At 42.4% G+C, this 27,926-nt stretch overlaps 1 protein-coding gene across 4 annotated transcripts; it reads left to right on the top strand.

Moving 5' to 3' along the window:
• The first annotated feature begins 173 nt into the window (after nt 1–173).
• LOC100708800 (phosphatidylinositol-binding clathrin assembly protein) lies at nt 174–27,556 on the top strand. 4 transcript variants are annotated; one of them, XM_005452600.4, is made up of 19 exons: nt 174–1,123; nt 7,084–7,226; nt 10,923–10,998; nt 11,381–11,483; nt 12,819–12,912; nt 13,010–13,121; nt 13,568–13,674; nt 15,073–15,114; nt 16,885–16,970; nt 17,488–17,551; nt 18,760–18,893; nt 19,131–19,228; nt 19,495–19,608; nt 19,723–19,753; nt 19,894–20,035; nt 21,026–21,049; nt 21,421–21,477; nt 21,624–21,743; nt 24,142–27,556. In XM_005452600.4, exons 1-19 carry the CDS (start codon nt 994–996, stop codon nt 24,154–24,156), a joined length of 1,692 nt encoding a protein of 563 aa, XP_005452657.1. In that variant the 5' UTR covers nt 174–993; the 3' UTR covers nt 24,157–27,556. The 4 variants fall into 4 exon arrangements, with proteins under 4 accessions (XP_005452657.1, XP_005452655.1, XP_019219210.1 ...); XM_005452598.4 differs by having other exon boundaries at nt 175–1,123; nt 17,449–17,551; XM_019363665.2 differs by lacking the exon at nt 15,073–15,114 and having other exon boundaries at nt 176–1,123.
• Nucleotides 27,557–27,926: the final 370 nt, after the last annotated feature.

Genomic DNA, 27,926 nt, shown 5'->3' with positions numbered 1-27,926 from the left:
CTTGAAAAGCCTTCTGCTTTAAGATGCCCTCCCCGGACCCGAGAAGTGGTCCAATCGCCCTCGTTTCTCAGTCACCTGATTCATGTGCTGCCATTTTACACACAAGTTTGACTGACAAAAAAAAGAAAAAAAAAATCAGAATTGGCCTATCGGAAACCTCAGCAGAGAAATACACCCTTTTGTAAAGAAGATTAAAAAGACTGGGGATAAAAATCACAGCGGCTGAGGTTTGATGCAGCCAGCGCGGGGTGCTGTGTGCGGATCAGAGAGGCGCTTGCAGTCGGATCTGTGCACACGTTCAGAGGAGATACCGGGTGAAGAAGAAGGAAAAGGGGAGGGAAAGGACAATGCTACAGCCTGTGTCTTTGAAAAATTAGTCTTCAGTCATGGTGATGCCGCATAGATTTCATAATCATCGCCGGCCGTCTTTCGATCACTGACATTGCTTTTTTTTGATTCAGCGCTCTGGCACGGACTCTCTGCGCCGGCATTTCACCCTCAGCAGCGTCTATTTCAGGGATACTGTAGATTATATTAATACACTGACCAGCTTTGGATGCAGGCCGCTCTGACAGGCTACACCGATTTTCTTCTTTTTTACAAGCAGGCTGATTATTTCTGCAGCTGGGCCATCCTGTTGCCCTGCGCTGGATTTTTGGATGTTTCTCTGGATGTGTGACCGTTTAACGCTTTATTTGGCCGCCGCATGAATTCTCCCACCGGATCCTCGTCCGTGTACGCTGCTGTCCTCTACCACCACCTCCTCCTCCTCCTCCTCCTCCTCCTCCTCTTCTTCCTCCTCCGGCCGATTCTCACAGAGGGCACTACCCTCCTCCTCCTCCCCCTCTTCCCTGCCGCTAAAGACATTTTGATCGTCCTCCCCGGTTCCCCCCACCCGGACTCGACCATCACTCCTCCGCCTGCCTCCTCACCCTCCTCCTCCACCACCACCACCACCGCCGCCGCCGCCTCCTCCTCCTCCTCCTCCGTAACATGTCGGGACAGTCTTTGACCGACCGGATCGCCGCCGCACAGCACAGCATGACCGGGTCTGCCATCAGCAAAGCCGTCTGCAAGGCCACGACGCACGAAGTCAGCGGACCCAAGAAGAAACACCTTGACTGTAGGTTAAGCATACCATCACTGCTTACTGTATAGATAGCCAGCCTGCCTGCATGCATGCATCAAGCGACCAGCATCTTTTTCCTCACAAAGGGTAGCTTGTATAAACAGCATTACGCCCCCCCTTTCCCTCCTCCCCCTCCTCCCACCACCTCTCTCTCTCATCCGGCCCGCTTATGTTTGCAGCCTCTTTAATTAGGCACCGTTACATTCCCTTAGATTAAAACGTGATTTACGCAGCAGCCGAGCGCACACAGGCTCCACCACTGACCATCAGAGCAAGCGGAGATCTTCTTCGTCTCTCTTTTTTTAATATAAGGCGAGAGAGGGGCAAGCAGCCAGGCACTATCTGTGCATGTCATTCAGGGGAAATAGGCCACTCTGGTATAAGCTAATCATATTGCAACCAGTCGCTTTACAGTGTAGGCCTATCCATTATTAATGCCACTATCAGGAGGAGCAGCAGCAGCACTATGTCCCTTGGAGACTCTTCAGTACAGAATGTGCGTTATTGTGCAACATTTTCCTGCCATGCATTCTCGTTGATAAACGCGCTGCTGGTCAGTCCTAAAGGTGCTGAGGACACTGTAGAGGTTTTAAGAAGAGCAGTGCACTTTTTCCACTCCCCAGCTAATTATCTATGCAATCAGTAGCAATGATGCACACAGTGATAAAGAGGATTTCTCACATGTGGATTGCATCAGTGATTATTAGGTGGCTGTTAGGTTAGGTGGCTTTTCTGCCTCACTATAATTACTTGACATGATCAATAGGGAGCATGGGTGATCAATGCCACTGCCAGTCACACTCACATGCAGGCAGACAGACAGCAAGACAGTGAATCTGGAGGAAATGTGGATAAATCAGTCAGAGAGAGACCATGAGGCAAATGGCCAAACAGCCAGTCATCCAGCTACACACCCACCAACCCAGTCAGTCGGTCAGCCGGCAAGTTTGGCAGTGGATTGGTCATGTCCACAGCAGAGGGTACAACTGGGGATTTTGGGCTCCCTTACAAGATATGCCACCAGGCGTTTCAGCGTAATATATCTAAAGAGGGCTGCCTCACTAAAAAAAAGAAAGGGGAAAAAAAAAAGAAGAAGCAGGAAACACCCAGTGGGGGCTCAGAAGCAGGTTCCTCGGAGCATTTACGATGAATGAGCCCTTTTGTGACTCTAGAGTAATTCCTGCTGCTTTGATTTCATATTAATCTTACCTCAATGGTGGCAGGCGCTCAGTGTTAATTATTAAGGTTTTTTGGTGGTAGTGTTGCTGTATCCCTTTTGTGAGGCTGATATTTTACGCTATACAGTTTCATACATCCCTGGAAAAAAAAGTAGAAGAGAATCAAACCTACTGATGGCTCCACGTTAAGTATCGCCACAAGTGCATCAAGAGACCGGCACCGGTGCTGGTTTGTTATTGTGCTCGCCACAGACGCCACAGTTTTATGAGAACATTGCACCCCTGCAGATATTAAACGGCAGAAGGTCATCCACCTTCAGCGCCCGCCACGAGTGGGTGTATCTCAGAAACTAGTAAATGTCACTTAACTCAAGGGTGAGAGCAGAAAATCTTAAAATAGAACCAGAGCATTTACATGACAAATGTCCATCTGTCAAGTGGATTATAAAACAGTTTTTGTCACGACTCACAAGGGCAGAGAAGTTTCTCTCAGAGTCGGTCAGTTTATTCTGGTGAAGGTGGTTTATTCTCCTTTTCCACATTGATACGACTCCTTTGTAGATTTGATTCACTCCCGCTTCATGGTTTTGATTCACTCCCATGGAAGTATGAATCCCATTTTTTAGTTAAATAAGCAATTTTGTACTGAAGCCATTCAGATGCAGCTGTTCTAATAGATGCCACAATAAAATACTTTCTATTTCCAGCTAGAGAGCCTCTTCTAAGCCAACATCCAGCACTCTCTCTCTCTCTCTCTCTCTCATTCGCATTAGGGCACACTTTTAAGGTTAAGGAGGCGATCCAGGAAGGAAGTGTGTTTGCCATCAGGCGGTCAGTGGGCCTGAGCCTTAATTTGGCTGAGAGGACCTTGGTGGGGAAGTGAATAAAGAATGAAAAGAAAAGGCGGTGAACACAACTGCTCTCAAGGAGCTTCTGATGAGTCAGCTGTACAGGACTGCGTGCAATCTCAGGTCTCTTTGTTCAACCGTCAATGCAACTGCGTGGTAAACTCAGGTCATGAGAAAACGGCAGACATTTGGTTTGTATTTTCAGATAATGCAAGGCTTATTATAAAAGCTCTCTACATGGAGGACACGAGCAAATGGAGAAAACTCGGTGTGGCTAAAAGAATACAGAGCTCCCGGGAAGAAACTGTTCAGATTGGAAAGAAAGAATCCGTTAAAATCATCTGAGGTTAGTTTGATAAGCAGAGTTAAAATACACTCTAGTTGTTATTGATCCACCACAGCAGGCACAGCATAGAGTAAATGCTACACACAATAAATCTATTCAGAGTGACCAAACCCAGGCCTCCTTTTTTTCCCCCCTCTCACGGGGTCATGACCTTGCCGCTGTGGTAGGTGACTTCAGTGGCAAATGTTCATCTTTAACGACCCACTGCAAATAATGAGAATGACACACACACACAAACACAGGGTAATGACATAGTAGAAGAGTAATCAGGCCAAAAATTACCTTCTGCCCCCAGAGAACAGTCAGCAGTGGTATTCACTATATGATTTCTTTGCTTGTGCGTCACTGCTGAAATGCTGTAGCATCACGTTGTAGATCTATTCAAAAAGAAGCTAATTGTGTCGAGAATAATTATCTGCCTTTTTTGCTCCGATGTTCTTCGCTTTTGGCCTCTCGGCTGGATTTAGTGAAAGGCAGCAGCGAGAAAGAGGAAGAAGTGACGACAGATGAGCAAAAATACAACGGATGACGGGGCTCAGCAGCGCAGGCGGTCAAACAGAAGAGTAATATACACGAATCCCCCCTCCTCGCACACACATGCTTACTCTGACATCTTGTAGTTCAATTACACGCTCTGAATGATATTCACTTTTTTTTTCTTTTTTAACGCCAAGGCCTTAAAACACATGGGAGGGGAAAAAAAGTTTTTATTGCATTTAAAGTAAATCTCTTTATGAGCACAAATCCCTTCAGTCATGCATACTTTAAAACTCTGCTCTTACATTTGATCCTAACCAGTATTACTGGTGTCTTAAATTTAGCGCCATGTTGTCGTGTAATCGTGCAAACCTTTGCACGCTTGCATCATAAATCTCACTTCTTTTCGTGTTCTTTATCTGGATTTTTTCCTGTGTGGATTTCGGCTTATCAATAATCCCAGCTGGCAATCGTGCAATCAATACTTCATCATCATCATCGTCATCATCAACACATCCCTCTGGCTATTTGCACAGCCACACATCGATGGTTAAATCCCAGCTGATGAATTGTCACCCAAAGGAACAAACAGATTGGGACATGGAAATGTAGTAATTACGCTACTAAAAGTTAAATATCACTAAACCTCCAGTGAATTAGTTACTGGCTACTCACAGGCAGTGTAGACCTTTGACCTTGTCTGCTGTTTAGTTACAGCTTGATATAGATGTTTGGTTTTTTTATATTGAGTTGTTTCTGAATTTCCTAGGATCATCCTTCTTCAAGCTCTGCTTTTGAGCCCAACTAACTCTAAATATGAGGCAAATATGCAGTTATTTTTCCACTCTGTCGCCTCATCTTACATCGTTTTTATTCAAGTGTCACATAAAACTACTAGAAGCTCTAGTCACTGCAGTTTAAAAGCCCGTGAACATAAAAGCAAACATACAGGGCTTCAGAGAAATGGTCCTAATTTAGACATGGAATGCAAGAGGCAGACATTAAACAAGGATTTTAAAGGAGGAATTGAGGTTTTTATTGTTGCGTATATATACATATATCTATTCAATATGTGTTAGTTTGGGAATTGTTTCTTGTGCCGATTTTACTGCTTCCTGTGCATGTTACATTTTCTGCTTTCAGATGTAGGGAGTGGACAGACCTTTGGCTTATATTTGGCCCTAAAGCAGGAGACCAAATGTCATGACATTAACGCAGCAGAGTTGAGAGTCTGACAGTCTTGGCTGCGATCATAATTCATTGTAGGCCAAGCTGGATGAGGGGACGACCTATAATCAATACTTTTACACTTATTATTGGCTGTGCTGTTCCCGCTGAGGCTTTTGCACTCGAAAATAAAATAAAATAAGACTAAGCTGAGCTGGATGGAAGCATCAGCTGAAGCAGGTCGCTGTTGCTTCGGGTGTGTTTCGACATGCATTCAACAGTTAATCAGGGTGCGAACCGGGACTCTGGTATCCAGCGTTTCAGAAGCTGCAGAAAACCTCATCAAGCTTTCAAAACAAAACACTGATAACCTCTGATCCTGAAAAAAAAAGAAGAAGAAAGAAGCAGATCTCAGAAACCAAACAGCTTTCTCAGTATCTCAGCACACAGATGCTCTCCCCGTCTGCCTGTGACTACAGTGGTTTTCTCTGATTGCACTAGGGACTCTTTAATTTAGTTCCTTTCATTATAATTGTGCGACACACTTTTGTTGCTGGTGTCTTGTTTCCAAATTCAAGTGAAACCGCGGATCGTCTTGATTTCACATTTCTCATCTCATCTGGTAACATTTTAGATTCATTTCTTCTGTCTGTTTATCACTTTTGGTCCCAGTGTGTGTTTTACCAGTATTAGCTGAGACCCTGTTACCAGCTGGCCTTTAAGCAGCCTGCACAATCTCACTTTTAACAGCATCACTGAGAATTTGATGCAGATTGTTTATCCAGGAAAAAAATCTCCAGCTTGCTGATAAATGTCACTGAGCAAATAGCATGAGCTATATATTATGAATGCACTGTGTATAGTCTGTTTATAAAAAGGTTTTTTACTGTAGAAATGCCCCAAGTCAAGATAAGAAAATCTGTCCCTGAAGACTTTAACAACCTTTCCTTTACAGTAATTGAACATTTCAGAATCACATTAGTGGATCTGTAGGCTATGCAGTCTGTAATGCACTGTGTAAAACACGGGGCATGTTTGCACCATTTTACTAGAAGCCTGCAAGTCTTTGTGCTTCAACAGATGCCAAACATACTCTGCATTTTGCTTCTGAGCCCAGTACCTTAAAGAATGTAGGGCAACATTCCTGCAACCCATCCCAGCAACACTTCTTATCTCGATTTAATTATTTTTGTTGTATCTACAAGACTGAGCACAAACAAAAACCCTACTCCTCTGTTACCCTGCCAGTTCTCAGATGTGAACACACACATGCGAGCACACACTCGGCCTGTCGTTTGCCAGACCTTTGAGTCTGACATACAGCACCGAGCTGTTTTTCCCTTTTTTGAAACGTGTTCCACATTTGCTTTGAACGGCCGATTTACATTCTAGATGCGACTCTGGGATGTTAACTGTTGGGTGGGGGTCATCTGTTTTAGTCCATCATCGCTAACAAAGATGCTCAGGAAGAAAACTCACAGTCAATATTCATCATCACTCCATTCATCTGACAGTTTTTTGTTTTTTTTCCTAAATAAAATATGTGTCGCTTAAGTTGATTACGCGGGAATGGAATCGACCTTGCAATGTACCTTTCCATCTTCTGAGTTGATATTTTATTGACATTTTTGTAGAGGAGGCTGGCAGCGTTGCTGAATTACAGTCTCAGATGTGCATTTGGAGATACATCCATCTATAGAGACCATATCAATCATCGATATCATTAATCAAATTTGTTCATCGAGGCAAGATAAATGCACCGGTCAATATGACTTCAGTCAGTGTGGTTGTTCACTCCATCAGCAGCTGTTGCTTTTATTCACAATGACTTACAGTAAGTGAACAGGCGGGGTTGGAGTTTATTTGTGTGTTCCTTCACGTTGCTTTCACACTTTTCTCCAGATTGTTTCATGGTTCATCTTTTTTTGTCTCCTCCAGACCTGATCCACTGCACCAATGAGCTGAACGTCAGCATCCCCCACCTGGCAGACACACTGCTGGAGCGCACAACTAGCAACAGCTGGATTGTGGTTTTTAAAGCGCTCATCACCACACACCACCTCATGATGTACGGCAATGAGGTGAGTCAACCCGCATCGACGTATGGATGCCCGGGGAAATTTGGAGGATGTTTGTCCCCTCTGATCTTGTGACAACAGGAAAATTATTTGTCATCCTGACAGAAAACGCTTGTTTTAAAGAGATCTTAAATGCACTGTGGTGCTTCTAAAATGATCCGTCTCACTGTTTTTTTTTGAGGTCAACATTTCCTGAGTGGTGGGTCGTGACTTGAAAGGCCAAAACGACTCTGCTTAAGCTCTAAATAAAAATGTAGAAAAGCGTATTCATCTATTTATCAGTATTGCTCTTCCAATAGAAAAAGGCACCAAATAACCTCTCATTATCAGTGACTCCTGTGTGTGGGAGTGTTATGTTATCAATTAATTACACAATTTGTCACTAGGCAGCAAAAGATGATGATCAAACTGTTTCCTGTACAGTCGAACGAGCACGAGAGAGACTCTGAGCTTGCTGGTGTTTTGATCAATCCTAAATACGTTGTAGAGATTTGTAGGTTTGTAGAGATTTCTCTCCAACGCACCCTCAGTGAGATTCTTTGAAACGGTGTCTTCCATGTGTCCAGCAAGGACAGATGAAATATTCTGCTGACATTTCAATGGCCAGTATGACAAATCGCCGCGCTCCACTGCTCGCCCTACGAGAGCAGCGACCAAAAAACATCAAACATGTTAAATGATGAGGTTCTGAGACTAGATAGAAGTGCCGTGGCAACGATTACTCCGGGGATGATGACCCTTTCAGAGCATGTGAGCAACAAAGCTTTCAGTGACATGAGCAGTGACATGATGTTTTAAAAATTTGTCAGGGTTGTTTAAATTGGGCGTTTTTAGCCTGGCTTTTTCCTCACTGGTTTTCACCCTGGTCAGAAAGACTGCGTGTTTACAGGCCTCTGAATTGGCATCAAAGCTTGCTTAATGTGATGTGATCCTTTTAAAAACTGGATGCTGGAATGGGTTTGCTACAAATGGGATATCACTTAAGGAAAGAAGGGGTTGTTTTGTATTGGTAGTGAGGGCAGATTGTGAACGCTAGATCAAGGAAAAGTCGTATGAGTCAGCTCTTAATGTTAAAACACCACAGCGAGCTGGCCGACCTGATCCACCCTGGCAACCACGACTCAAATAAACTAAACAAATACATGTTACATCATTAGCTTTTTCCAGAGGCTGCTTTTTTTCTCCATTGAGCACTTAATTGTCTGCCTGCTTTCAGTTGTTACAGGAAAGGTAATCTGCTTTTTTTTTCCTTCCCTGGGTAACTCGACCTAGACAAACGACATCAAGCCCGGACATGTTTATGAATGCTGATACAGTTTTCAAGGATGTCAGTGTGTTTCATACAGTTTCAGGACGATTATTTCACTGTTTCCTTCTTGGCTGTGAAATTAGTAAAAGGCAAAAAAAAAAAGTAGGGCAAGAGCTTTCAAATAAAGACGGGGCAAACGTTCAGTGAAACAAGAAAGTGAGTTACACAGCGATAGCTAATATACCCAAGTTTGGTAACACTGGCTACTATAAGATGCTAGTCAAACCCATAGACTGTATATTAGACGCTGTAGACATAGTAATGTCACCCACTGGCTTTAAAGTTTGTTGTTTTCAATTTCTAGCACCAAATCACAACAACAGTGGCCTCAAGGTGATTTTTTATTGTAAGGTCAAGACCCTACAATAATGCAAAGACAACAGGAAAAACCCCCCAACAACGATATGATGCGACAGCGGGAAGCAAAAACTCCCTTTTAACATGAAGAAACCTCGACAGAACCAGGCTCAGGGAGAGGCGGCCATCTACCACGACTGGTTAGGGGTGAGGGGAGGAAGACAGGACAAAGACACACTGTGGAAGAGAGCCAGAGATTAATAATAACTGATGATTAAATGCGGAGTGGTGTAATTTTTGCAGCCTTAAATCTGCTTTTGTGTTGCAGTTGTTGTGTTTTTTAGATCAGATGCAACTTTGAACAAGCGCCAATTGCTAAGTTAGCAGCTAATGCTGACTAGCTTAGAATTTGGCCACGTGCAGGTTAGAGACTGCTCTGCTGATAGCAACCACTGGTTACTAAAGAGAAATGTGTTGTGCCTGACCATTTGGTGAGCGGTTGCTGGAGATTGTTGGATGAAATTGGGAGCAAAGAGGTATACAGGGGTTACGAACGCTTTGGTCAACAAGAAAAGATTCTCAGCGATCTCAGCGTTGACAGCAGTCATCTATAAACACTCGACAATTACTCACTGAGTGGTGGAGAAGCTGTAAAGCATGGCAGTAAAATATGTGCAAAATATATAGGCAGCTGTTGAAGCCTGCTAGCAAACAAAGCAATCACAAGAAGGTTTTTGGGGCAGCACCACGAGGTGGCTGTAGCTCAGAAGGTAGAACAAGATAATTGAAAGGTTGGCGGTTCAATCTCTGGCAGCTCCAGTGTTAGCTAGAAAGCACTCAGGTGCAGAAAAAAAGTCCTTGTATGAATGGATGAATAAAGCATGTTGTATAAAGTGCTTTGAGTGCTCCAGTAGAGTAGAAAAGCCCTCTATAAGAACCAATCCTTTTAGCATTTACCCTTTTTGCAAACCACTTGCCAACTGCTCAGGGAATACAGTTTTCCTAGACCTGCATGACTGAGGCCTTAGCAAAGTGCAAACACAGAATGCCAGGTCTGTGGTGCTTTTTCACATTCTTCTTCCGTGTTTCCGTGGTGACATGAACAAAAGTCTGTCACAGATACAAACTTTGGTGACCTTTAAGTTACGTACGAGCAACGTATGTGGAACGAGACAAGTGAAACAAACACAAATGGAGAATATAACGTCACATTTGCAGGGAGGTGGTGAATATGAAAATCAAAAGAACTGTGATTTATAATAAATCTTTTAAAAAACATATAGATGCTAAAAATCGCTGTACATGTGACAATGTTTGTGCAAGGTTTCATTCATATATAATCATAGGTAGGGTAGATACACAAATACATACATATGCTATGATCTTTACAGTAAGATGCCACAGATATGCTAATTATTGATAACATACAAATACAATAACACCAGATATTAATTCACTGAAAACACACAGAAAGCACACACTACTGCATTAAAAAGGCACCGAAACAATAACAGAGTTCAACTGTAGTGATTCAAATTAGGTGAGGTAATGCTTAGCAGACAGCTGGTACTTAAGCTACTTGGGTCGTACAATCAGCCGTGCCCTTTACTTTAAAACCTTTAAACTAATTATAATTATTAATTTATATAAAAATCCAATTCCAGTATAGTTGGTCAAAAGAAAAAAACTATTAATTTCTTACATAAAGCTGGGTATGTTTAAATCATCTGGGACTCACTAACTTTTTTTAGACAGCCTCAAGCGCCCATTTCAGCATCACAGTTTTTAGCAACTTGGCTTCATTCTTCTCCCTCGAAAGTTGCAGCTAGCTAGAATTTATAACTAAAATTATTTGTCACTGGAAGGCACATTTTATTACTTTTAAATGTAACTTTGCAAAAAGAAGAACTTCTTTTGTCAGATGTTACCTGCGTCACCCAAGCCAGCACAATTACCATCTGAAAAATGCTGCTAAAGCTGCAACGTTTGTGTACATACACGCTGCCCATGTGGCAGTTTGGCCTTAACTTGATACTGACAGGCCACAGAAAGAGAGAAATCACTAACTCATTCTTCTGTTCTTTTTCCTTCAGAGATTGATGCAGTACCTTGCCTCCAGGAATACACTCTTCAACCTCAACAACTTTCTAGATAAGGCTGCACTACAAGGTGATTTAATGCCATTTGGCTCTTTGTAGACTCAGCAGTGCTGTACATCTAACAAAATGACTTTATGTCGGACTCTCACTGCCTCGGTAGCGCTATCAATAAGCTGCCGCTCAGATGGACCAAATCTGAAAAACCTACCCTTTGTTTGTTACAAAGGCTGCGGAAAATTGAAAAAACATGCTTGGTGACTTTTTAATTATATATTCAAAAGGAAAACTAGATAAATAAATAAAGTAAGGTAAATCACGAGCACTGGAAATGCAGGTTGGTCACAAAGAAGCGACTATATTTTTAATTAAAATAAGTGTAGCTTCTTAATCTAATGTGAAATTTGGTCAAGCTGATCAATCTCTAACTGCAGCACCCTCTCTCTGCCCTACAGGGTATAACATGTCAACTTTCATCAGACGCTACAGCCGCTACCTGAATGAAAAAGCCATGTCTTACAGACTAGCAGCGGTGGACTTCACAAAAATGAAGAGAGGGTAGGATACTCTTGCTTGTAGCACTTCACCTGTTTTTTATCCTCTGCTTTACCTATATAGTAGAAACAGTAAATATATTTTCTATTTTTCCTTAAATGCACATTTATGTTAACAAGTAGTCATTGCAGCCCCATGTGGCAAATGCATGTCTTGTAAAAACAGTGTGTTCAAAATGGTTTCTATTTTTGTGTCAAGTGGTCTTGTGCCTATGTTTGAGATGAGAGGGCGGGGCTACCGAGCAACAGTTTTGTTTGCATATGGGCAGCCAATCAGAAGAGAGTAGGACCTTAAAGAGACAGCAGCTAAAAGGGCACAGAGAGTAGATGAACTGAGCCTTTGAGTAATAAAAGCTTAGAGTTGCTATTAGTGATATTCTAGAACAAAAATGTTGAGCAAGAAATTGAACAGCCTTTGATGCTAAAATGCTGTATTAGAGTCAGCATATCATAACTGCAATCTTAAATCACTGTAATTATAAGCTACTGGTCATAACAGACCAAAGAAAGGAAAACAATTACAAGTATTGAACCAACAAAGGATTAATGTGAGGTTGGTTTAGGACATGCATGAGGACATTTTTACATTTTTCAGTGGGGAGGTCAGAGTGGGATTACATCAGGGTTAGATGAGGTCAGGCAGGACTTTCAGTGGATTATAGCGTTTGCAGATGATAGTGTGACCTGTAGTGAGAGTAGGGAGGAGTTGGAAGAGAGCCTGGAGAGGTGGAGGTATGCTCCAGAGAGAAGAGGAAGAAGAGAAGAAGTGCAGGGAACAGTTGTAAAGCTGAAGCTGTAAGGAGTACAGATAGTTAAGGTAAATGAGTTTAAACATCTGGGGCCAACCATCCAAAGCAATGGATTGTGGACAAAAGAGGCAAAGAGGAGAGAGTGTAGGCAGGGTGGAGTGGGTAGAGATGAGTGTCAGGGTGATTTGTGACAGAAGGATAGCAGGGTGAAAAGGCAGCTGTGCAAGACTGTATTGAGACCTGCTATGATGTATGGTTTAGAGACGGCACTAACAAAAAGACCAGAGGCAGAGATGAAGATGCTCAGATTTTCACTGGGAGTGACCAAAATGGACCAGATCAGAAATGAATACATCAGCGAGACAGCTCAGGATGACCAGTTTGGAGATAAAGTTAGAGAAGCGAGGCAGAGACTGTTTGAATGTGCAAAGGAGGGCTATGTTTGATACTGAAAATGAAGCTGGCCAGGTAAGAGGAAAGGAGGAAGACCACAGAGGAGGAAGTTACATACTCTTGATTTTCAGTGCACGTACATCACTTCCTCTACAGGCTTGATGAGTTCTGCGTGTGTTCTCTTGTGTGATTCTTAGGGCTGATGGTGTGATGCGCACCATGAACACAGAGAAGCTGATTAAGACTTTGCCCATCATTCAGAACCAGCTGGATGCACTGCTGGATTTCCAGGTAAGCATCTGCCTTAATCGCTCCAAACCCTTTAATGTAAGCAATTGTAGCTGTCACTTCAATATCTCATCTCTCGTTCGTTCCTCCTATCGTCCAGCCAAACTCCAACGAGCTGACGAACGGAGTGATCAACACAGCCTTCATGTTGCTGTTTAAAGACTCCATACGGTTGTTTGCCGCTTATAACGAAGGCGTCATCAACATGTTGGGTACGCACGACACGGCAGATCCAGAGTTCATCTATCTTTAGTCCGTTCTATATTTATGTTGTAATTTTCCTCTGATGTCAAGATCACAAGACTGTGACTCCATCCAACTCCACTTAATCCTTCTTTAGAGAAAATCAATTTTTCCTCCCACTGTCTTCCAGAGTTCAATTAAGGACCACTGTGTAATGATCAACTTCTTTTCTTCCATTAATTATTAAGCCAGTGAGGTGTGAGGGTCTGATAAGAGACCATCAGACTCTATGATTTTATTGTAAGTGGGAGTCTTAATGAAAATTAATTTCATCCTGCATGGACAAGAATTGGACAGGCCTAACAGGGAAAATCAGTACCAGATTGATTTTTAAAAGTTGTTTTTTACAGCATACACTGCTGCGGGTCAAAGTAAATTCTGTTTCTTAAGCTGTTTCTCGTCTTCTGGCACGCAGAGAAATACTTTGACATGAAGAAGAACCAGTGCAAAGAAGCTTTGGAGATCTACAAGACCTTCCTCAACAGGATGACCAAACTGTCCGAGTTTCTCAAAGTGGCGGAGGTAACGTCCGTTTGTCCTGCCGCTCTTCGATGGAGTTAAACACCTGTAAAGACGATGGGATATCTATTTGGAGCGAATCTCAACGGCCTTCCTTCCTCTCTGATTTCATATAAATATATTAAATGCTCCTTTCTCATTTCGTCCTGTCACTCAGGAGAAATTTAATCTGCAGAAAAGCGCACTTGAACCTGTTGAGATTTGCTCCAGACTTCTGTTATCCCGGGAACTGATTTACGGTCAATATTCTCAGACTTAAACTGACCGCAGATCAGCCTCCGGGAGCTTCTTCTCTTTAATCTTCCAAGTCTCTTTTTTGCACTAGATCTTCTCCTGTTTCTGTCCCTCTCTTGCCCTGGCCTAGGGAGGGGTTTACTTCAAGGCAGTCATTAACGCCAGAGTCTTATAGGCTATCAGAGAGACACTCATGTAGAGCTTCCAGTTGAGAGACCCCTCGTGTGCTGCCTGTTCACATGCCTGCACTGCATGCCCAAGCAAGCTCTTTTTCTATCACTATCTCTTTCTCCTGTTCTGATAGCTTAATTTCCACCCTATTTCTTTTTTTTTAATAAACAGAAGTTTCTTTTATTTTTAAATGGCTGTTACTCAGTTAACAGCTCTTGCTGGGCTTCACAGTAAATATAAACAGTTTTATGATCTGTAGACTGCGCAGCATAATCGTGTACATCTTCAAAAGCTGCCTCGCTGCTTGGTTTCTTTCCCATTTGGAAGAAGGTTTGGGATGCAGCCACTTGATCCCAAAGAAAGAGAGGAAAAAAAAGGAAAAAGAAAGAAAGACTAACGTTGACTTTAAGGACCCATTCATTTTACCTGTCTAACAAAATGTGTTTGTCTGTTTGTGTGTCATCTGTGCTCCCCCTCCCCTTCTTCTTTCTGTTCAAAGTCAACATTAGTTGAGTGTCTTCCTTTTGGATGTTTCTTATCTTGCAGTCACATGACCTGTTGTCTGCCCTCTGTGCCCTGCCTGTTCAATCAGTCGTTGTGCTCAGCTTTCATTTCCAACCAGATCTCATCGTGCGTGTATTTATAAGTGTGTGTGTACATGTACTGTGTGTGTGTGTGTGTGTATATATATATATATATATAGGTGTTTGTATGCGTGTGCATGCGCCCTCCTCCTCTGTTGTCTTTTCTTTGTTTTCCTTTACAGCCACTGCATGAAGTAATGAATGCTTGGGTTTGATTCTTCTTTCTCCCTCCTCCTCCTCTTCCTCTTCTTCCTTCAACACGCCTCTTCCCTTTATTTTTTATTACTATGTGGTCTGTTGGGTTTTTTTTTCTTTTTTGGTTATTCCCTGATTTATTGTTACATTTGGTTTTATTTTTATTTTGCCTCCCTCCTCCCTCCCCCTATCCCTCCTTCCTTTTTTTGTGACACAGCGAGTTGGGATAGATCAGGGCGACAGCCCCGATCTCACACAGGTCAGTCTACATCTCATCTCAATCAGTCAATCAACCAGTCAGTCAACCAGTGTATAAATCCGTCAAAGTCAGTCCCATAATGCTTCATTCTAAACGCTCCCGTTCCCTACTCACCCTACAGACCTGCCCACACTGCAGCTGCCCGTCCTCCTCCTCTCTTCTTCACTCTCCTTAACTCCTTCACTTTGTCTCCTTTTCTGTCTGAATCAAGAATAGAGAGGACACATGCAACTAGCCTGAAAGCAGCATTTTCCCCCCCCCCTGACAATTTTTAGTCATGTTTTCCTATCTGAATCCTTGCAGAACAAATTTTACTCTAAGGTAAGATTTTTTTAAATCAGTTTTTATGCAGCACAGCCACAAAAGTTTTCAGTCTCTCTCTCTCTCTTTTTTTTTCAGATTAATTTTAGATGTCCGTGACTGGGGCATATAATATGTCAGAATTTTTTCCGGCAGTCTTTCAGGCATTTTCCCAGTGTAAATATCAAAGCTTGTCTGTTGACTCAAAGGCTTATCATACAAAAAAAAGTCAGCACAACTTTATGAAATAGGCTTTTGTCCATCTAAGCAGTGTTCACATCACTTCATGAACAGATTATGTCCCTTTGTATTAGCTGTGGGGAGAGCAGCGAATGGTTTTTGTTAAATAGGTTTCTGCAAATATGACTTGGATAGGTGTACATAATGCCATCATAAGTACTGCATACTATGCTATGGTCCTTGAATACAGCTTATCCTTTTCATTGGATTTTAACAATGTGACAAAAAAAAAAACTTAAATGGAAAAAAGTTGTTTTTTCTTTTTCTTTTCTACATTTATGTCATGTTTGTAGTGCTTATGAAGACCTTATATGCCCTTATTCAACAACATAGTGAACCATGCCTTTACTAAGCTCTAGATATGTGTCTGTTTTAATTTTAAACTTTTAGCATATTCTAGATTTCTCTGAAGAAGGATGCCCAGAATTCGCATTTTACTCTTTCCCCCTTAAAATAAGTATATGAGAAATCTTTTCTTTGCCTGTTGTGTTTGCCTTGTGTTCTCTGGTGCTGAAATGTAAAGCTCTGGGTGAAAACTGTGGTATCACATGTGGTCCAAATGAACCCATCCATCCTTTTTGTTTTCCAGTAATGAGTGCAGGCCAGCTGTTCGATGTGTATACCTGGTTTTTTCACCAGATGTTTACATTTGACTGAGTTAACTTCCTTGGCTTCCAGCGGGACACAGTTTTGGTGCTTAGCTCCAGTGATTACTTCCTCAGCCAATCAAACCACTAACACATGAATCTGACTGTGGAATCCACAAGTTAACTCTTAAATTTTGGATAGTGATTTTCTTTCCGTGTATGCGTGTGTAAGTGTGTGTGTTTACGAGAGCATTTGTGCACTGCTGGCCTCTGCATGGGCTCGTTAGATGGTTCAGAGACGTGTTTGTTGTGTTTCGAGGCTGGAGCCCCGCAGCGATGATGCTCTGCTCTGTCCCGACCTGTCAGTCCTGCTGTGGACTCGCTTGCATGATCCAAAGCTAACGTGTGCATGCTGGCCAACCAAACCTGATGAAACCAAATGAAAAAAAAAAAAACCAGAACAAAGAGCTGTCGTAGAGTAGATAGTGAATTTGAGGGTGATGTCTAAATTTTGCTGCTGCTTTGTGTGTGTGTTTGAGAGAGAGATGAAATGAGAAGTGAGGAGAGGAGGGAAAAGCAAGCTAAGTGCCCCAATTTGCCTACTTGGCCATGGTTGTAATCTGCTGAACCCCACCCCCCTCAGGCTCCCAGCTCTCTCCTGGAGGCTCTGGAGCAGCATCTAGCCTCTCTGGAAGGCAGGAAGCTGAAGGACCTCTCCACCGCCAGCAGGTATGATCAGATCACAAACAGGCACCTCAGGCCTGCTGCACCACTCACTTAATGCTACTTTTAAAACTATTACTTCTGCTACAGCTGTTCTTTCTCTTACTGCTACCAGTATTAGCACTACAGCAACCATGGTGTACTGCTGATCTGCCACCGTGAATTTTACTACTGCCAGATTTTTAGTTTCTCTTATAGCCAACATAAAACTTGCATTTTACCTACATGCATCATATGCTGTGCTTAACTGATACTTAGAATCAAATTTTACTCAAAGTTTGTTTCTGATCACTACTTTGAAACATTTCAGCCGTGGGTGATGGTGCCCAGATAACTAAGAGAGTTTTTTTTCAGCTTTACATGGTGTTGTTAAAAAGTATCAAAGAGCTGGATTTCAGTAAAAAAAAAAATTTTTAAAAGAAAAAGAAATTTAAAGAGACGCGTGAATCCTGTGTGTGTTTGCGCGTGTGTGTCTTACCTTAAGATCCAGCACCTTGTCCAGTGCAGTGTCATCTCTCTCCAGCACGGGGATCTCTCTCAGCCGTATGGAAGACAAGACGGAGGACAACCGACTGCAGCAACACAAGGTGAGTCATTTGCATATACTGTGGACAGGTTTGTACAGTTTATGCATACCACATGCCAGAACTATTGCAGGGATTCAACCACAATATGATTGCCAGTGCTTTTAGTTTTTCCAAAGATTAACTGTTCTTTTTTCTTCTATGCTAGTAAAACACTCTGAAATCCGTTCACGTGTGTGAACCATGTAGACATCAGTGTCTTAAGACTTTCTGCCCTCCACACTGTTGTTAAAGTTGAATAGACAAGTGCATTAATTCTGCAGTACAGTGAAATACGCTGTCTCTCTGTGGCGTACAGAGCTGCACACAGAATAGAAATGAACTCTCGGTCTACATACTGCACTCCTGCAGTGGAGTTTTCATCTCAAACAAACCATCCTGGTCTTTCATTCGAAGAATTCGAAGAAAGGTGAGGAGACTTTGCATGTAGCATGGTTGTTAGTGCCAGACGGGCTGCAATCTACTGGGATTTTCCCACACAACCATCTATAGGGTTACAGAGAAAAAGAGAAAATATCCAGCAAGATGCAGTTCTCTGGGAGAAAATGCCTTGTTGATGTTAGAAGAGAATGACCAGACTGCTTCAAGCTGATAGGAAGACAGCAGTAATTTAAAAAAAAACACTCGTTACAACCATGGTATGCAGAAGAGCATAACACATCCAGCTTTGGGGACAAGCTTAATCGATTTTGGACAAAAGAAGATTTGATCTGATCTGGTCTCATAAAACCATAGATCCATCCTGCCTATATGGATGGTTCAGGTTGGTGGTGGTGTAGGGATGTGTGGGATGTTTTCCATCCACTGGGTATTGTTTAAACACCACAGCCTGCCTGAGTATTTATGACTGCAGTGTACCCAACTTTTGATGGCTGTTCCTACCAGCAACTCCAACTGGCTTCTTGAACATGACAATGAGTTCACTGCACTCAAATGGCCTCCGTAGTCACCAGATCTCAATCCAATAGACCACCTTTGGGATGTGGTGGAACAAGTAATATCACTAAATGTGCAGCTGACAAATCTGCTACCATGTCAACATAGACAAAATCCTTTGAGGAAAATGTCCAGCACCTTGTTGAATCACTGCTCATAAGGATTAAGGAAGCTCCGAAGGCAAAAAAAGAGTCTGACATAGTACTAGCAAAGTGAACCTTGTGTGTATTATACTAACCATAATCATCTATATTGTGTTGATGTATTCTGTCTAGGAGGACGGTCACAAAGTGATCGACATTCAGACACCTAACGTGTCACCTAGCACCCAATCAGTGGGCAGTGCCAACAGCAGCGGAGGGGCCACAGATCTCTTCTCTAACTCACCTATTGTACCCATCAACAACCAGTGAGTGTATTGTCTGCGCTTATATATAGTTTCTACAAAGAAAAAAAGTGCCTTCTATCTATCCTGCTAAAAAAGTGTTTTTTATATTAGTTAAATGTCACAGGTCTATTACCTTGATCTTATCCTGATATTTTGTCCAGTTACCCTACCTCTTTAGATGAAAGCCTTTAGCCTTTACATTTTTAGAATAACGTGAGGAAAAAAACTGTGCTTTCCACTCCATTTTCCTTCCTGCAGTGTGCCAAACCTGACTAGTGAGCTGTTCACCCTGCAGCCTAACTTCACCCCCATCCAGACCACACACACTGTGCCCAACAACAACAACGCCTGGGGAGGTGGGACTACGCACGCACGCACACAGTACACATAATCATGTTAACATACAATGAAGCATGAGAGTAAATTCCCACTCACTACCTCAAACACACACACACACACACACACACACACACACACACACACACACACACACACACATGCACACACACAAACAAGCACACGCTTAAAGCATGTTATGCTTTGACAATGACGGCTAGCTTCTTCATGCTTTTTGACTCATTTCCTCTCTTTTCACGTTACCATGGTTACCTGTGGACATCAGGTGACTTGCTAAAGCCATCCCCACCCACTCAAATTCACAGTCCTGGAGCCCCGTTGCACTCTGGGAAGATGCTGCCCAATGATTTGGACTCATCCTTAGCCAACCTTGTTGGCAGTGAGTACAAAATGTGCAAATTTTCTCTTCACTTTTTCCCCTGTTTACCACTCGTGCTGTGTGTCTCCCTTTCAACTGATGCTATGTTTATTTTTGTTTCATTTCTTCTCCCAGACCTGCAGTTTGGGGGGACGCCAGCTAAAAAGTGAGTGGGTTTGCCTTACATCAAAAGCCGAGCCGCAGGCAGACGACTGCTGTCGGCTCTCTCACGCAGTTCAATGATTTTTGCATCATCTGTGCACCTGTAAATGCACGTGTTATATCGTGTGTGTTTTTGTGCATCAGGCCAGAGCTCCAGTGGAGTCAGCTGGTAGAGAAGAAGCCAACAGGTGGTAGCGGCTGGCAATCGAAGACCATGTGCACCAGCACCAACTGGACTCACACCACCCATCCCATGGCACCTGCACCCATGCCCGTTCCTCAGATGGTAAAATAAATTCTACAATTACTTTTTAATTACCTGCAAGATTTTGTGCTTGTCTCATCAAGGTCCTGTGGCACTGCGCTGCACTTACAGTCCCTCTGACACTTTTTTTACACTTCTGCTGATTAGATGTCTTCTCAAGACAGTATGGATGTGAAGCTTTCTGTTTTATTGACAGTTTCTCCAGTCTCCACTTAGTATGGTTGGTTAATTTCGGATTAAAACATAATTTCACATATAAATTTCTGTAAACCAGAGCTATCTATAAGTGGACGAGGGATCCTAGGCGAATTTCTAAATGGATGGGTTTGCTCCAGCGCGATGGCCAAGAAACTGAAAAAGTTTCTGACTTCCATGCTGTTTAGTCAGTTGCTTCATTGCTCATTAGTGTTTCCCTACTGGCCGGTAGACAATACAATGTGATAAGGTAATGAAAATAAAACAGAGTTTTCGAGGCGCTTCTGAGTTTTTAAAAAACTGGAACCCCGAAGCCTCAGCTTTTTTAAGATAATGATAAAAACTGACATTGCGCGCAGTTGGATTTTTCTCACAAAAGTCTTTATAGATGTCTAATAATTGTGGTCATGTGGAAGAGACCAAGTGACCACTGAGAAGATTGGCAGCGAGGCTGTATCCAGGTCTTTCAATGCATCGGTACTTTTGAAGGAGCTCCCAAATGTGTCTGTGCCTTTTGTGCTCCATGCCAATTATCTACACGTCTCTTCAATTCAGTCTGGTTTCATCCTTTTAATTTTGCACTGATTGACCTCTCAACTCAAACTGCTCATTTTCTCAGCAAATGGTTTGGAAAGATGGTCGCACGCCTTGAATGGAAAGTAGATGATTATAACATGAGGAAAGTGCAAAAAGTTCCGCTTTATCTTCTCTGCCTGTTTGGAGATAGAGAACGGGCATGGCTGTGATTGTGGTATGCGGAACTGTTTTAGAGGTCTTTAACTGTTTTTCTTTTCTCTCTTTCCTTTAACTCGACAGAATGGGATGATCTATACTGGCTATGTAAGTTTCTTCAGCCCACCTTTCCTTCGCTCCTCTTTTTGTCCACGACATCCTCCAGAACTGCACTGCTTTGCTTTCTTAATCATTTTCCTTATTGTGCTGTCTTAGAACTGTCCTTTTTTCCCTTGTGGTGTCATCTCGATTCAATTGTGTTAAACATTAAAGCTGATTTTGTTTCCCAAGATCTTGTAAAAGCTGAATAAATGGGAATATTTATTTGGCATTAAAAAACAAAAACAAAACATGACTTTCTTTGAGGTACATCTTTGACAGATTAGAAATGAACAGAATCAGGGTTAATTTTAATTTATTTCTTTTGGTCACTATTAAAAAGTATTATGCATTACGCCCCTCCCTGTTTTTCTGTACAGGCTCCAGCACCAGTGGCTTTTCCTATGACGACACCCCAAGTGCCTGTGTATGGAATGGTAAAGAACAACTTCCAGTCTTGCAATCAGAGATTATTTATTTTTATTGTTTTGTCTCCGTTCACATTGGTCTGTATACTCCCCACCTCTTTCGCTCCCTCATACTCTTCTCCTTCCCTGCCTGCTCTCACCTGTGCTCTGAGAAGCTCCCTCCTCAGATGAATCATCAGATGGGGGGCGTTCCCATGATGCCCCCACAGCCTGTCATGTATAACCAGCCTGTCCTGAGACCCACCAATCCTTTTGGACCCATCCCAGGAACACAGGTAACATCAGCACTCACAAAAACAAGCAGAAATGTTAATGAACATGCCAGAGAGTGTACAAGTGCATAGGGACAAGAGCATAGCATATGGGCACTAATGGGATCATCTCAAGTAGTACAATGGTAGTACGCAGTTGTGCTGCACAAAGACACAAGTTTAGTAGTTTTGCCTCTGTACACCACCACAGTGGATTTTAAGTCAACCAATCATGATGTGATTGAAGTGTAGACTTTCAGCTTTAATTCAAGGGATTTAACACAAAAATTTGACAAACTTTTTTAGGAATTACAGCAATTTTTATAGATATTCTCACATTTTCAGAGGCTTCGCATTAATTGGACAGTTTACTGTTTCATGCCCGGTGATGCCTACTTCTTTGTTCTTGGACAAGCTTTGAAGACACGACATCTGAAGATGATTGAAAGTGTTGATTTTTCACTCCAACTTTAAATATGAGGCCCAAGGAGATGGCAGTGCAAGTGAGGGACGTCATCATTAGCCCCCCCCCAAAAAATAAAGCAATCAGAGAGACGGCAAAAACCTGGTACATTCTTAAAAACCATGAATTCACCAGCTTAGCAACAACAAAACACCTGAAAGAACACTGAAGATTAGTAAACAGAATTATCGACAGAATTATAATGATTATAATCATATCCATGGTTAAGAAAAACAACTTCAGAATCTAACTGAGTTAACAACGCATAGGTATTGGACATAGGTGCATCACTGTCAAGGTCTATAATCAAGCGATGGCTTCATGAATGGAAATATAGACTTTTTGCAAAAAGGTGCAAACCACTGGTTACACTCAAAAACAGGAAGGCCAGATTAGACTATGTCAGAAAAAGAGGCTGCACAGTTATGAAATATTTCGACAGGTGAAACCGAGATGAACTGGCTACCAGTGGAATCAGGTCACTAGTGTTTAGTGATGATGTAACTGCAGATAGAAGTAGTAGCATGAATTCTAAAGTGCGCAGAGCTATACTTTCTCTATACTCTCTCAGATTGCAGATCTGACTTCCCTGTGCAAATGATCCATAGCATACTGTAAGAGCCACCCAAGAGTTTCTCAATGCAAAGAAATGGGAAATTCCTCAACAGTGAAGTCAGTCACCAATGAAGTATATCCTATATATACACAGCATCCCAGCTGTTTTGTGGCTACATCGATGTAGTTAAAGGAGCAGGCTGGGGCTGCTGGTTAGCTTGGCATAAAGTCTAGAAATGTAGGGGAACAGCAAATCTGACTCCAAATTATCCAGCAAGTAATGCCCCCACAATTCCACAACTTGGCATCAAATAAGAGAGAAAATGTTAAGTGATTGTCTTTAGGGTTATTGGTGTGCTGTTTTGTTTTTTTTTTGTATTTTTTTACTTTTGTTTCTGCTCTTAATGCTAAGGTGCACTATCCAACTTCTGAAGAAGTATCAGTGTTCACATGCAAATCACATGTCAGAAAATAAGTGCAGTTGTCAAGCTGTGCATTCCTTTGTAAACCATAAATCAAACATGCAGCTTGTCTGGGTGCTTTTTTTGTATTTTTCTTTCTCCTCACACTTGACCAATTACAGATAATCTGACACCACGCAGAGCAATTTTGAAAGCAGTCACAATACAGTAGGAAAAAAAACTCCCTTGTTGAAGCAGCAGCAATGCTATTACAAACATGACCAATAAAAAAAGAAAATGTTTAGTAGGTAATAAGGAGGGTGTGTGGATGGAGAAACTGCCCAAACTAAATCATCTGCAAATATTGGACAGCTCTAACATTTATGGTTTTCACTGCGTAGCTTCTGAGAAAAGCAGATTATTGAAGCAGAAACAGATAAAGGAGAAAACTGGGAAGTAATAGGAGCTATTTAAATGATTTCAGCACATTAACGGGCTGCATTGCACATCTTAAACCGATGTGTACCAGCACAGAAACAACACGGGCAGAATATTGCTTTGGTACAAACACTGAATCTGTGTCTCTTCATGTCCTCGGGAATAACAGAGGAAACTCGTTCATAGCTGTTTCTCTAGGAGTGATTAGCAATGTTCAAGTAGTGGCTCCATCAAGAATCTCAATGATGAGTCATGTTGTCAGGTAATTTAAAAATTGACCAGGAAGCGTGAAAAAAAAAAAAATTTCACTGCGAGCAATCATCAGCTGCAAAGGTTACAAGACTCTTGGGAGCACAAACGATCAAGTATATTTTGACCAATTATTCAAAACATAACAGAGTAATATAATTGCTTACTGAACAATCACCGTTCCGAGGTGCTGTTTTCTTGGCACTGCGACAGCTAATACGCTTGTCAATAGATGCCTGAACACTTGATGAGCTGTTTTGTTGAACTAAATTACTCTTGCGTGTCTCTCACCCCCCCACCACCCCGTCCTCTGCAGATGCACTTCATGTAGGGGATGATGTTGTAACCATGGCAGCAAAGCTGGGAGAGAGAAGGCGAGAGGAAAGAGACAGAGAGAAAGAGTCGGCAGCAAATCCAGAACCAAAATCCAGCGCAGGGGAAAGAAAGAAGAGGGCAGAGAGGAAGAAAAAAGGGAGGGGAGAGGACGAAGGAGAGAGAAGGACCAGAGGATGGATAGAAGATGAAACGCTGATGTCAGTTTCCATGTCACCTGACCCTCTAATCTCCTCTCCTCTCTCCATGTGGCTACTGATCTCTCTGTCTTTGAATCTATAGTGCTGGGGCACCAGAGGCTCTGCATTAGTCCCACTCATCCTCTGCTTGATTTGCCAGTTCAAATGGCAATTACGACCTGTGATGACACTATGAGGACTGACAGCTCGTTGGAAGTGCAGAAGCTCTTTTGCCATTTCCCCCCCGCCCCTCACCCCCTCATACTGATAATTTCCTGTATAAAGGCTTACCCGCATCTCTCTCCATCCCTCAGCTGAATCAAACTTGGAGGACACACGCCTCTTTCTCTGATTGGATCGTTTGCTGGCACTTTACTCTATGTGACCTTTGCCAAGGGTGTATTTCTGTGTAGGTGATTTTTAGCATCTTGTTCCGATTGGTTCCCGGTAACGTGTCATCCATCCATCACCTGATGTCAGAAGTTATTGATTTGAATGCGTGCGTGTGAATGTGTGTCTGCGCGTGCGTGCGTTCCTTTTTCTACATTTCAGCGTGCTGCATCCACGCATCCATTTGAGTCTTTTTATGAGCTCCATTTGTTCTTAATTGCCAATTTCACAGAGAGAATCGGGCGTAAAACAATTGGCACGCTTGTGTGATTGTGGATGGACGTGGAGCTGTGTAGGGTGTGCTACTGCGTGTGTTTCTCTTTTGGTACCTGATGTCATTAATGTGTTGCCAGGTACCAACGTGTTACTGCACTGGAACTAACTGATGAAAGCACTGAGCCAGACCCAGGCATCACATTTGGATGTAAACAAACCTCCGCTACTTGGGGACGTGATGTACACACTGTGTTTCGTTTCGTTTTTTGGGGTTTTTTGCCCTCTTCTACAGCCGTGCAATATCATGCAATCTCATTATACACCCATTTGTAGCCCGGTTAGAAGCCTTTTTCTGCTGTAGTGTCACAGTTCCTGTATGTCCACATGAGATTTCTGTACAGAATACTGTTGATTTTTTTTTTCTCTTGTTTTCTAAGCTGTTCTGTTAACAACTGAACTGCTCTAAAAGTTGTGAAAAATGCACTGAGAGCCACACAGAGGTGAGTTGACATTAGGTGAATTTCAATCTAGCAATCAGAAATGGTCCAACTCCCAGCTGTATGATATCCTCCCTGTCCTGAGCATTTGTCCTGTCCAAAATTAGCCTCCTGTCAAGTCCTTATCACCCCCACCCTACCCACCCCCCAAAAATAATAAAATTTAAAAAAAAAACAAAAAACTGGATGAGGGTAGAAGTCTCACCTCCACTGGGAGGATTTAAAGACAGCCACTGAGAAGCAAGTTATTAATGTAGAGTGGAACGTTTATGGACAGGACAGCTAAAGGTCAGTCTGGAGCGTCAAGTGAACGACAGCAGTGGAAAGCAGCTGAGGGTAATGTCTGTCGATCACGGCCCGAGCAAAGCCCGCAGCAACAGCGCGCAGATTAATTCGGACAGCCAGAGACAGGGAGGCTCTAATGAGACATTAAATGTTAATGTGGATTTTCTAGGAGATCCAAGGTCGAGTTAGACTCACAGTCAGATGATATATATAAAAATATATATAGCACAAACCTTCAAAGAGGGGACAATGCTCTGCTGCACAAAAACCTAAAATCATTGCTGGGATGTACAGTCGAAAGGGGCAATAATCGATTGGGTATGAAGTCGTTTTTTTTATTGGTTGTGTCCGTTCTATGTACATGTACTGTATGTGTGTTTGTGTGCACATGCCTTCCCATAGAGATAAACAGGGTCATGTTCCTCGGTTAGAGGTTACACATCTCTATCGAGCTGGTAGCTTGTACTAACTTAGCAATGAGTGTTATTGTGACCGTGTCTGTACAACATCACATCATTTTAAGGTGGCTCTAGGTTCACTCATCTGCTGAAAAACGCAAAAAACGGGGGGAAAAAGAAAGCCCCAAGTCATCAGATGTAGAATCTGTCAAAGTGAGTCTGAAGCAAAGTTCTCCAAAAAGCTGGAGGTGCACAGGCTGGTGATTTCTAACAAAAAAAGAATTGCAACTGTAACTGCTGGCTATGTAAAAACCAGTCTCACCACAGCTACAATTCTACTACCAGCAGAGAGAGATTTGTGCTAGGAATCACCGGGCAGGCAGATGTTCTCTTCGAGGTTTCACTTTTGAATGAGCATAAATGTAAGAGGTCAGCTGAGATTTGGGTATTTCCTTCGGGAAACTGTCGCACCATTACTCCTTGTTGCAGTTATTTGTCGTTCTCCGTCAGATGAATGAGCTTTTCATTGTGCACTTCACTCCCACCAACAGAGCTCGATCCATCCTGGGCCAACCTCTGACTGTTACTGTGTCCTCTGTATATAGGTAATGCTGTTCATGTGTTTTTAGACGTGCTCTCTCTCTCTCTCTGTAAAGTGATCGAAGCCCCATTGGATGACGTACTGTACGTGGGACAATTTATTGCTGTATCTGTGTTTGAATGGTTGTACTTTGAAGGTGTCATCATCCAGGGATGGGCGGGGTGGGTTAGGGTTGATGTTTGTGATGTTTGTGTCCATCTCGAGGAGTAAGGGTGGGGTCGGGAGGGTTGGGGTTTATTGGGGTAAACTATCACAACTGGTCTATACCAAGAGTGTCTTCATCAAGGAAGTGGACAGGACAGGGTCTGTCCTCTTCAAAACAGGAACATTTTTTGCACCAAAGTCATCATCAAAGCGCAGCTTCTTCTTATTCAAAGTCACTACGGATGGATGATATCAGAACTCAAAGGAATTCTTTCGTTCTTTTATTTTTACAGACAAAGAAACTGTCTTTTTTTGCATGATTAAGTGTCGTCTTTTTATTGGCTTGTGTGCCCGGTAAAAGCATGACCATTGTGTGAACTCTCACTTACTGGTGTGTTTGGAAAACGTTAAGGAAATTTCTCCATGAGATTTTTTACTTACCTCTTGACATGAACGCTCATTGACATTCATAAATCAACTGTTTTACAATGTAGGGGTCCCGTAACTGTTTGAAGGCTGCCTCGCATGCAGAAATGCAACTTGCAAGTAACCCATCAAACTTCAAACCCAGTTACCATATCTGCATCTCTGTAAAACATCATGGATGTCAATGTCGATTATCACCTAGCTAGCTAGACATTGCAGTCTTGTAAAATCGCTCTTTATTAAAGCGTTGCTATTTTCAATACGTGTGTTTGAATGCTTGCTCCTTTTTCATACTATGCCAGCAGCATCATGAGAGGTCGTGATTGAAAGTCCAAGTACTGTAATACGTGTTTGGTCTGGTCCACATCGTGTGGTGTTCTTTATGTGTTTGCCCAGTCTCGTCCTGTCTGTTGTCATAAACTAGACTTATCAGTTCATAATCATACCCTAAAGCACAGACCGGTTTCCTCTTAAGCCACATTTAAGTCCATGAGATGCTTCAAGTGTGTTTTGAACAATTTTGGAAAACTAGGACGAGAAATGTACAGATGTGGGGGATGGGGATTTGAGATCAATGGCATCATTTTCAGCCCAACTGTGTCAGTGCAGATGGGCAAATTAAGAATCTGTAG

Source organism: Oreochromis niloticus, linkage group LG10, assembly GCF_001858045.2.
Source record: "Oreochromis niloticus isolate F11D_XX linkage group LG10, O_niloticus_UMD_NMBU, whole genome shotgun sequence".
Taxonomy (NCBI): Eukaryota; Metazoa; Chordata; class Actinopteri; order Cichliformes; family Cichlidae; genus Oreochromis; species Oreochromis niloticus.
Note: the sequence above shows the minus strand (reverse complement) of the source record. Positions and strands in the feature narration are given on the sequence as shown.